General features: G+C 43.3%; 1 protein-coding gene across 1 annotated transcript; it reads right to left on the bottom strand.

Annotated features, from left to right (window-relative positions):
• Window positions 1–311: 311 nt before the first annotated feature.
• On the bottom strand, window positions 312–2,154 carry LOC143035646 (uncharacterized). The gene is made up of 2 exons (XM_076202512.1): window positions 1,689–2,154; window positions 312–1,159 (listed from the first exon to the last, which is right to left on the bottom strand). The coding sequence occupies exons 1-2, from the start codon at window positions 2,152–2,154 to the stop codon at window positions 312–314; spliced, it is 1,314 nt and encodes a 437-aa protein (XP_076058627.1).
• Between the last annotated feature and the right edge of the window lie 10,266 nt (window positions 2,155–12,420).

Genomic DNA, 12,420 nt, shown 5'->3' with positions numbered 1-12,420 from the left:
TGGGATGAGGGGTGGCGTCTGGGCGTCAGTGCGGAGAAAGACATGCTTTGTTGTGTGTAGATCTCGGGAGGCGTATCGGTGCTCTGCGACTTGGAAATCTGTTTGCACGGGGCTAATTCTTTGATGATACTTCGTAGGCAGCTGGTGTATTTGCTCGTTTGGGGTGTCAGGGAAGGATTCACCGGGTATCATGAGGAGGTCGCCGAAGACCATATCGGTCGGGGAAACGTCGAGGCCCTCTTTTGGGGTAGTACGAAGGCCGAGGACCCAGGGTAGCTGTGTGCACCGGTTTGCGTTGTTGCAGCGAGGCATCAGGGCCGCCTTGAGGGTTCTGTGGAACTGTTCCATGCCGTTAGCCTCCGGGTTGTAGGTTGTGGTGGACTGAGTTGCCCAGCAGCTGTCCCAGGGATGTCCATAACTGCGACGTGAAGGCAGTTCCGCGGTCGGACGTGATGTGTTCTGGGATGCCGAATCTGGAAATCCATCCGGAGAGCAGGGCTGCTATGCAGGAGGTGGAATTGGCGTCGGGCATTGAGGATAGCTTCAGGACATCTGGTAGAGCGGTTTATGATGGTGAAGAGGTAACAGTGTCCAGCTAACGGAGGAAGGGGGCCCACTACGTCCACGTGGATGTGAATGAAACGTCTCTGTGGTTGGTGGAAGGACCCGGGGCCTGTCTCCTTGTGTCCGAGGACTTTAGATTTCTGGCAGAATGTGTAGAATCGGATGCAGTTCCTCGCGTCGAGGGAGATGTCGTGCCACACGAACTTTTGTGAAATTAGCCGTGCTGTTGCTCGTCGTGAAGGATGTGACAGGTCATGGACGAGGCCGAAGACGTGACGGCGAAGAGATAATGGTATCCATGGGCGTGGTCGCCCGGTACTGACGTCGCAGAGGATGGTGTTACTGGAATCGCTCAGGGGTACGCCCTTCCACTGTAGTACCGTGAGCGAAGTTCTCACTGTTGGTCCCTCGAGGGCCCGTTGTTGCTCCTTGGCGAGGTAGTCGTAGTCGAGTCCCAGCTGTACTGAGTCTATCTTGACCCTGGAGAGTCGGCTACTTTTTTTTTTTTTTTTTCCTGGTAGGTGTCGGAAGGTGCAGTTAAACTCAACGATGGCTGTGAGGTGGCGGCGCTGTCGTGCGGACCAGGCGTCTTTGTCTAATAAAAGCGTACACTAAGGGCATGTGGTCGGTCTGGATGGAGAATGTTGCACCCTCAATATCGGACGGCTTGGTGGATGGCGAGAAGTTCTCTGTCAAAAATAAAGTAGTTCCTTTCGGCTTTGAAGAGTTTGCGGCTGAAGAAACTCAAAGGGCGTGGCTGTCCGTGAGTGACTTGTTCCAAAACGGCTCCAATGGCAATGTTGCTGGTATCCATGGTGACGGTGAGAGGCTTCCCAGGGGTTGGAAAAGCGAGGAGGGTTTCTGGGGTGAGGGCGTTTTTCGCTTTCTGGAATGCCTCTGCTTGAGAGGGGGGGGGGGCACGTCAGGTCCTTGGGTTTTCCTGCAAGTACTTTGTACAATGGTGTCATGGTGGCCACAATCCCGGGCAGGAACCCGTGATAATAATAATTGGAGGTTGGCGTGGGGAATTCTCGTATGGTGGCCACCTTGTCTGGTAGAGGTTAAATGCCTATAGGAGTGGTATTCTAGTAAGTTCATCTCTCTGGCGCCAAACACGCACTTGCCGTAGCTTACCACCAGCCCGTTCTTCTTTAGATTGAAAATGAGGACGTCATCAGCGTAGCAGGTGCAGAAAGGTAAGTCGCCTTGGATGCCGTCCATCATTCGTTGTAAGGTGTCACCAAAGTTTCGCAGGCCAACACAGCTGTAGTTAAATGTGAAGGTGCCGAAGGGTGTGGTTACAGCAGTGTTTGGAATGTCCTCCGGATGCATGGGGACCTGGTAGTGCCCCTTCAGGTCCAATTTTGAGAAGATTTTTGCACCGTGGAGGAAAGATGTGATGTCGGTGATGTTGGGTAGTGGGTAATGGTCTGGCTCTGTTTTAGTGTTGAGACGCCTATAGTCCCCACAGGGGTGGAAGAAACCATTCTTCTTTGTCACAATGTGAAGTGGTGGCAACCAGGGACTTGGCGCCTTCTGGCAGATGCCCAGACGCTCGAGCTCGGCGGTCTGTTTTGCCGCGGCGAGCATTTCCCGGGCCAGGCGACGAAACTTGGAGAAAACCTGGGGGCTGATGTCTTTATGAGATGATAGACTCCATGTTTCGCCGGGTTCTGTGGCTGTTGCTGGAGTTCGGGCTTGAAGACATCGGAGGAGGCGTTGATGTGGGCGAAGCTGTCGCCTCGGCTACCTGAAGGGCGAACTCGGTGGGCATGGCAGCGATGGGTGTGGTGGTGAGGGAGGCTGCGTCTACCAGCTGACATCTGGCGACGTCGACGAGGAGCTGGAAGTGACGTCTGCCACTATGAAGCTTCATCCAAAAGTGCGCCCGCCGATGCCGATCTCGAGGTGTTGGCCACCGTATGTTGATATCGGAGTGCTGTTGGCTGCGGCGATTTGGACGTTGGATGCTGGTTGATGGGGCTTCTTCCAACGTGCGGCTGGTCGGAGGGAGCGGGCAGCGCACGTGTCGACCAAGAAACGCATGCAGGTTGCAGGATCGGAGAGGAGGAAGGTGTTGATATTGGAGGGGGCCGTCGCGATACACGGCGGCCTTCCTACTTGTTTTTTGGCCACTGGCAACCTGGTAGGGAATTCCTTGCCTTGGGGCCGAATTTGGCGTAGTAGTAACAGAGATGGTTCGTGAATTTCATCGTGGTCCTTTTCTGGTCTGGCTGTGACCGCGGGGTGTGATGTTGTGTCGGTGCTTGCCGGGTACGTGATGGTGGGCGGTGTGATGCTGCAATGCCGACCTCGTCATCTTGGAATGAAAATGGGGAGTGAAAAGTCATGGCGTTAATGCGGCGTGGTGAAGCTGTGAGAGCGTCCGCTAGGTGATTTGCTTGCATTTGGAGGGCGTCCTCGTCCATTTCTTACGCGTTGGGAATGGCAGCGCGGATGGATTCGGGGAGGCGTAAGAACCATAGTGATGGAAGCAGATCTAGCTGTTGAGACATTCCTTTGGTTGCTGGAGAAGGGCGTTAGAGGGTTTCTGGTCTCCCAGGGGTTGATGCGAGAGCTGGATGAGTTGCGCCACTCGCAATACTGGTGAAGGCGTAAAACGCTGAAGTTGATAGATCCTCAGGTCGTCGTATTTGATGCCGGCGTCACCTTGGGTTTCCAACCATTCCGAGATGAGAGGGGAAGTTCGTCTTGGAGAGCTGCTAAGACGTGGTTGGCCCGTAAGGTCTGGCTGTTTACGCTCTTGAGGCGAAACTGTACTTCTGCTCGCCGGAACCAGGCATGCGCGTTGATCGTAGAGAAAGTCGGGAGTTTTATTTGCGCGGCTGCTACTGGATGGGTGTCTGTGGAAGTGGTGGACAGAGGGTTGCTGGAGGTCGTCTCCTTTGTGCCGGGGTCACCAATATAGCGAGCGCTACTCAGGCAGACTACATAGCCGGGTGATCAAAGTCGGTGAGGAATGATTGACTTGGTATCTCAATCCGTTCTGCTTTCTTATGCGAGAGACATGACTCATACAGTGAGCTTCGGGATCACGCGGTAGTCCCATCGGCCAATCAACGGTCGCTTTATGATCTGATGGGCCACCGTACCTGTGCGTCCCTGAGAGTAGCGAATGCTCGAGTAGCGACAGAGGACGGCAAGGTGGCTCGTCCTAGTAGCCAATCAGTGGCGTTGTACGCGGCTCGTTTCGGCGGCCAATCAGCTGTCAGCCTGCATCTCGTGAATCGTTATGTGGCGTGGTCGCCACAAGTTTCAGCTCTCCTTATATGGTTGCTAAGTCTATTCTAGTCGTTAACCACTCTGTTGGCATACCACCTCTTGCCTATTTCCTTCTCAAATCTTCATCAGTTTCGAGTAAACTCTTCATAATATTCTAACATGTCCTGCTGAATTACATTACATTAATTATCTTTTATCCTCATCAAATATTTTTCTTTATGTTTCTCCTAAAGAACCATGTAGTCAATGACAACTTGTGCTCTCATTCTTCTCATCTGCCTATTCCTCTTTTATTGTCTTCTTTCTTTTCTATTTCTTTTTTCTTCTCTCCTTCCTCTTCCTCCATTTCTTATCCTCGTCCCTTTTTATGTCCTCTCTGCCATCTTCATTCCAGTATTTTCCTCTTCCCATCTTTCTCTTCATTTTCTTCTCCTTTTTATTCTCCCCTTCTTCCCCTATTCCTTCGCCTGTTCTTTATCTTCTTCCGCTTCCTTCTCCTCTTTTATTTCCTTCTTCCCTCTCTCCGTCCCTACTTCCTCCATTTTTCTCTTAATACTCTTATTACTCACTCTATTTGTCTCCTCTCATTTTCCTTCTCTCCATCTCTACTTTTTTCACCTCTTCTTTCAATACTTTTATTCTTCAGTCTCTTTGATTCCTTTTCCTCTTCCTCTTTCTGTACCTTTGAACTCATTTTCTCCTCCTCCTTTCTTCAATCTCCTTTTCTGCTATTGCTATCCTTCCTCTCCTTCCTATTATCTCATCCTATTTTCTCTTCTCCAATTTCAGTCTTCTCTTCTTTCTCCTCTTCCTCCCCTCTCCCTATTTTCCCCTCCTCCTTCATCTACTTTTTCGTCTTTCATTTCTTCCTCATGTTCTTCTTTCATTTCCTTACTTTCTTCTTCATCCGTTCATTTCTCCTACTTCTCTTCTTTCCATTTCCACTCTTTCTTCTTCCTTCCCTCGTCCTCGTCACCCTCCTTTTTCTTCTCATCTTCGTCTACATATTCATTTTTTCCTCTTCCTTCTTCACTAACTACTTTTCTCCCTACGCCTCTTCTTTCTCCTCCTCACCTCCCTCTTCCTCATGGCCTCCTCTTCTTTTATGTTTCTTTACAATTATTTTTCTTTTTACACTTCTCGCTGTTAAACCAACTTTCTAAACGCAACGAGCTCCACCACTGCTGCGTGTGTGTGTATGTGTGTGTGTGTGTGTGTGTGTGTGTGTGTGTGTGTGTGTGTGTGTGTGTGTGTGCGCGCGCGCGGTTACACACGCGTGTATGACAAAATTCTTTTTCACCAGGTCCCTTCCCCGAGTTGAAGAGCACTGCTTTGACCTAACCCAAACTAAATCAACTTAAACTTACCTAGTTTGTCAACCAATCATAAAAAGAAGACACTATAGCACGTGGAGTGTAGGGATCAGCACAATACTGGGAATCAAATGATATTTATGCGTGTGTGCATGCGTTCGTGAGCCTGTCGCCATCTGCAAAATATGCTGGTGCCGCTAAATTCGCCACTTGATATTTGATTATATATAATGTTGGTGCCGCTAAATTCGCCACGTGACATCTGTATATATAATGTTGGTGCCGCTAAATTTGCCACTTGACAACTGTGTATATATATATATATATATATATATATATATATATATATATATATTATATATATATATATATATATATATATATATATTATATATATATATATATATATATAATGTTGGCGCCGCTAAATTCTCCACTTGACATCTGTGAGACGAGCACGAGTGGGTCACTGTCACAATCCAAGGCTGTCTCCTCCTCCTCCTCCTCCACCTCAAAGTCACGGTGACGGTCACTCTTTAAAAGAAGAATTCATTCTTAACGAGTCCCTACCCCTTCTTCCTTCCTAACTTTTAGGAATAATTTTAGGTCCTTTTGGTGACTTTATAGTCTTTCCAGTAATATTTTGATAAATTTGTCCACATTAATTCCACAAACCATAATCATTTTAGAGACCAAATAAAAAAAAAAGCATAATTTGAATTGGTTTTGTTCAGTTGAGTGCAGTGAATCTGAAGTCGAAGAAAGGACGTGTTAGGAAACAATTCCATTCTTGCTCCTCACTCTTGACAAAAGAGAGCGTCGCTCTTCTTGTGGGTCACTGGATCGTCCACTTGTATTCGACAAGCAAGGCACGCGTCGACGGCAAACTGTTAATGAACATGTCCTTTTCATTTCTAACATTTTGTGTATGTGAAGGGTGTTTGTTGATAAAACTAAAACAGAAAGGAGATAAATTTATGAAATGGTCCATTGTACGTGTGTGTGTGTGAACTCGTGTACGTATGTATATATATATATATATATATATATATGTATATATATATATAAATATGTATATATATGATATACATTATAATGTATATATGTATGTATATATGCAGTATATATATATATATATATATATATATATATTATACAATATACATATATATATATATATATATTATATATATATATATATACATATATATGTATGTATATATATGTATGTATGATATACATTATTTCTCTGAAGAAGCCTATTTGTGCAAAACTAGTCAGAAATAAACTTGGATTCTGATTTATGTCTTCCTCACCCACCTTCACCAACCTGTCACAATGCCTCAACATGTATATACATATGTACATATATATATACATATGTATACATACATATATATATATATATATTTATATATATGTATACATATATATACATATATATATATATATACACATATATTACATATATATATATATATATATATATATATATATTTCTAAATAGAAATGTAGTAGCACATTTGTAGATAACACACAGGAACCCACAGTCGGAGAAAGAATAAACTTCGAATAAAGAATAATCCTATATTTCGGCTATCAACTGTAGCCCTCTTCAGGAAAGTACATAAGATAGAGAACAGAGGGGACTTATAAACTACAGTCAACTGTCCACATCTCTTCTTACTGTAGTTTATAAGTCCCCTCTGTTCTCTATCTTATGTACTTTCCTGAAGAGGGCTACAGTTGATAGCCGAAATATAGGATTATTCTTTATTCGAAGTTTATTCTTTCTCCGACTGTGGGTTCCTGTGTTATATATATATATATATATATATATATATATATATATATATATATATATATATATATATATATATATATATATATATGCATATATATACACGAGTATATTTATGTTACATAGTTGGATCACTAAGGGTGAAGAAAGTTGGTAAGTTCAAGTACCTGGGATCCATTGTCAGTGAGAGAAATGAATTGGACATAGAAATAAACGAACGAATAGCTGTAGGAAGCAGATGTTACCATGCCCTGGCATCTGTAATGAAGAGTCGGACCATCAGCAGAAGAACTAATATAAGAACATATAACATTGTAATAAAACCAACAGTCCTGTACGGATGTGAGACATGGCCACTGTTAAAAGAAAGGGAGAAGAGACTGGAATTTGTTGAAAACAATATCCTGAGAAGAATCCTCGGCCCAGTATATGAAGAAGAAGAAGGGAAATGGAGACGAAGACATAACAGGGAAATTAGAGATCAGACTCGGCAACCGTACATTCAGGATGAAATACGGGGAAGAAGAGCCAAGTGGGCTGGACACTGCGTACGAATGGAGGCAGACAGACTACCAAAGAAGGTGATGGAAGGAGGAGTAGAGGTCAGACGACCAATAGGGTGACCCAAGTACAGATGGATGGATGGAGTAAAGAAGGACGTGGAGAGGTTGGCACCAAGAGAGGACTGGAAAGAATTGGCAGAGGATAGAACTATCTGGAGAGGCATAGTGAAAGCAGTGAAGGGCCATCCAGCCTGACAACCAACAGAGTAAGAGTATATATATGTTATATAAATTATGTATTATATATATATATATATATATATATATATATATAAATTATATATATATATATATATATATATATATATATATATTTATATACATACATTATATTTTCCCTCAGGCAGGCTTGGTTAAAAGCAACTGCATGTTCAGCGTTGATAAATTTCTTCAGAGTTTCCAGCTTCCTGAAAGTATCCTTTATATATATACATATATATATATACATATATATATATATATACATATATATCATATATATATATATATATATATATATATATATATATATGTATATATATATATATATATCAAGGACTATTACACAGGACGTGCACACCCAGATTCCTAGCGTCACTAGCGGAGGCCAGCCCAGTGTGCTACGAGCAGTGGAGGTGTAAGGTTGTGTCGCTGCGTTTTTCGCGCGTGGCTGCATTTAGAAGTGGATAGTGTTTGTTTACATAGGTTCTTGCTCTTTTTGTTTGTTTGTTTGTTAGGTTCTTCACAGGTTCTTTCTTGCTGATTTTGTGTATTCAAAATGCCGAATAAGTGTGTTGTGAGCTGCAACGGTAATTACAACAAGGATAACAGGTGCCGATTATTTCAACTGCCAAAAGACCGTTATGAAAGACAGAAGTGGCTTGATGTGCTACCACCACGTAATAACTTTGTTGTTGATTCTGACAGATTTTTCATTTGTGAGTTTTCCATGAATTATTATTGTTTTGCTCTTGAATCATACCCCAAGTGTAGTTATGAACAGCTCAGAGACTTTTTGGTGCTGCCAAGCAAACACAAGCTGCAATACATCACTTCATCTATTGACAAGGATCAGGTGATGAGGGAAACATTTGCCAAAGTGAAGACACTGCAGCAGAAGAATGTATTTTTCTTGATAGATGAAGTATAGATTCGGCCAACTGTTGCATTTTTCTGGTGTGGTTCTGAGTGGCATGGCAGTGAATAAGCCAGACTGCAAGGCCACTTCTATGCTATGTATTATGATGAAGTCGCTGCACAGAGGACCTAGTATTATGATTTCTGTGACACCCGTCCACAAGCTCACAGCAGCATACCAGCTTGAGCGTGTGAAGGAGGCGGCAGCTGCTGTTGAGAGGGCAGGTGGGCGTATCATCGGGTCTGTCACAGACAACCACAAGATAAACCAGCAGTACTGTAAGCTGTTTGATTTTCCGGGTGATTGCCGTGCCACAGCCAAGCATCCTCTTGACAAAGATCGTGTCTGGTTTCTCCTTTTTGACACAGTGCATCTTCTGAAGTGCATCCGCAACAACTGGATCAGTGAGAAGTGCCAGAAGATCAGTCTTGACAATAAAACAACAGCATCATTTGCTGACGTCAAGGAACTGTACGAGTCAGAGAAAGGCAGTATTCTGAAGACTACTCCCCTCACTAAATTTGCTGTAAACCCATCACGACTTAAACTACAAAATGTGCAGTATGTCTTGAAGGTCTTCAATGAAAAGTTTGTGGTTTCATTGAAGCTCAGAGGATATCATGACACTGCTAAGTTCATCCAAATTATCCTCAAATGGTGGAATTTAGTGAATGTATCTGGAAAGGGGCAAGATCAGCGCATGAACGATCCATATCGAGCTGCTCAGGGTCCCCAGTCAACCAGCCTGCAGACTTTCCTGTTGATTTTCCAAGAGGCTTCTTCAGGACATGGAGCAAATCGAATCAAGTGTTTCACCCATGACACCAAGAATGAACTAGTGCAGACTATGTAGGGACTGACTGCCGTTTGCCGCTACTTGTTCAGAAACGCTGACTTCCATTATGCCTGGATGCGTGAGATCCAGAGTGACCGGCTTGAAGGGGAGTTCTCAGTCTACCGTCAATCAACTGGTGCAAACTCTTTCATGACCACTGGGGATGTGTTCTCCGCATGCAAGCAGCGGCTCACGAGATATGCTGCCGTAAACCTCCAGTCCATCGATGTCCACCCTGTGTCAAAAGAACATACCTGCTTGGGGACTGCAGTTGACCTAGAGGATGCAACCTCTATTGAGAGGTGCACCAAAGATGTGACACTGACTGTGAATAAAGAGTGCAGTACGGCCTATGTGGCGGGGTGGCTTGAAACAAAGTGCGCGGACGATATGGTCCTCAGCTCCGAGGAACCTCTTGTGACCAGTGGCGTTAAGGACTTTATCGAGAGAGTGTCCAGAGGTTCCCTGACAACTCAATATGTGTGCACTTTTGATCTTGTCAAATGTGGACTGTTTCATCAAGTAAGCCCGTCACCGTTCCTGCTGCCAGAAAAAACTGATGGAGATCCTGTCGACACTGGCCAGCTTCAGTGGGATTGACATTGACTGTCCCAAGATGTCTGTCCCAAGTAGACCTACGGACATATGAACACAAAAATTACGTCAGAGCTCACCGAACCTCCAACTCGCTAGACCAGTGTGATCATCTTCCAGAATGGAACATGGTAGAGGTGCTCCGTAAATGTCTAGAGAAAAAGAAAAGGAAAATAATGGAGGCAGCCTACATTACTTCCCACCCCTGCATCAACCATAGGGAAGGGTTTATAAAATTAGCAGGAGCAGTAGGTACTCTGATTGTCAAGGAGGTAAAAAAAGTACAATTGAGAACGGAGGGAGAAGTGACATGGTCGGAGTCACATGAAAAGGGTAGAGGACGGATGAGAGTATAGAGTGAGGGGAACACGGCAAGGATGGATTATATAAGCTGTTAATTTTCTGAAACTGTATGTACTCTGAGAATGTCCTGGTAAGGACGAAACGTCAGTGAATAAAACTCCAACTGTTCTCTGTGTCTAACTCACCACCCTTCCACTCATATATATATATATATATATATATATATATATATATACATACATACATATACATATATATATATATATATATATTGATATATTGGTTAAAATCGACTACGCTGAGAGGTTTAACTATTCTGAGTTGTGGTTTCATGAGTTTAAGGAAAATCTTCTTGTCATCCTCATTCAACTTATGGACGAAATCATCAATGGTGCTCGGAAAAGGAAAGGCGTTGAAGAATGTCGATAAATACTATTGTAAAATATGTAACAATATGTATAGACTCGGAGTTTTTTCGCCTCACTAAGAGGCTTCTTCAGGGTGAGAGGACTTCATCACCAACTCTTCGAGAACAGCAGACCATCTCTACAGTAATAGTGAGGCGAAAACATCCCGAGTTTATGGTGTTATTGTCAACGGATTTTTATGTGCTGTTTGTTGCATATTTTACAATAGTACTTATCGGCATTTTCTGGCACTTTTCCTTTTCCGAGCACTATGGATGATTTCGTTTATAAGTTGCTTGAGAATGACAAGAAGTTCTTTCTTAAACTCAAGAAACTATAACTCAAAATAGTTAAATCTCTTAGCGCAGTTGATTTTAACCAAAAACTGCCTCCGAGAGAACCTGTGCCCTAGAAATACACACACACACACACACACACACACACACACACACACACACACACACACACACACACACACACACACACACACACACACACACACACATATATATATATGCATATATATACATATATATATATACATATAAATATATATATATATATATATATGTACATACATGCAGATATACATACATTCATACCTAGATATATACAAACATGCTGGTTACCACTAAAGGTAATAGAAACGCGATTTTCCCAAGTGCTTTCGTGTATTTCTCATCTTCAGGGCAGATGCAGATGAAAGTGGTACAAAATGACGGTACCACTTTCATCTGCATCTGTCCTGAAGATGAGAAATACACGAAAACACTTAGGAAATTAATGTTTTTAGTTTTCCTTTGTGGTAACCAGCATACTATTGGATCACGTGTCAATTTTGTGATTCACCTGCACACACACATACACACACACACACACACACACACACACACACACACACACACACACACACACACACACACACACACACACACACACACACACACACACACACGCACACGCGCACACACACACACACACACACACACACACACACACACACACACACACACACACACACACACACACACACACACACATTTACACACACACACATATATGGATTTATATATATATATATATACATATATATATACACACATATATATATACATATACATACATATATATATATATATATATATATATATATATATATATATATATGTACATACATACATACGTACATACATTCATATGTTGGTCCCCTACACACATGCATACATACATACATATACTAGCCCGACCACAAATATTAGGCAGTCGGGGCATACACAGATTACATACATACGCATATACATACATACATACATACAAAACACGTTCATACATACATACATGTATGCATATATACATGTATACATACGTGCATACATACATACGATTCATTCATGCATGCATACATTCATGCATACATACATGCATACATACATGCATACATACATACATTCATGCATTCATACATGCATACATACATACATGCATGCATACATATATACATGCATACAAACATACATACATCTACTCTGGGGCCGTCGGGGCAAGGACCCCAGCGCGTCCGAAAGCGAATCCCTCCGTGTTTTCCGAAGTTCAGCGACCTCTACAGGCAGCAGCTCTGGTCTTGGCACGGGCGAGTTGACGAAGGCTGTCTGGTTGGTGGGAGGCGGGGGGGCCGGGGTG

The sequence above is a fragment of the Oratosquilla oratoria genome, chromosome 19, assembly GCF_046742065.1.
Source record: "Oratosquilla oratoria isolate Oo_2021 chromosome 19, ASM4674206v1, whole genome shotgun sequence".
Classification (NCBI taxonomy): domain Eukaryota; kingdom Metazoa; phylum Arthropoda; class Malacostraca; order Stomatopoda; family Squillidae; genus Oratosquilla; species Oratosquilla oratoria.
This window is presented reverse-complemented; position numbering and strand designations above follow the sequence as displayed.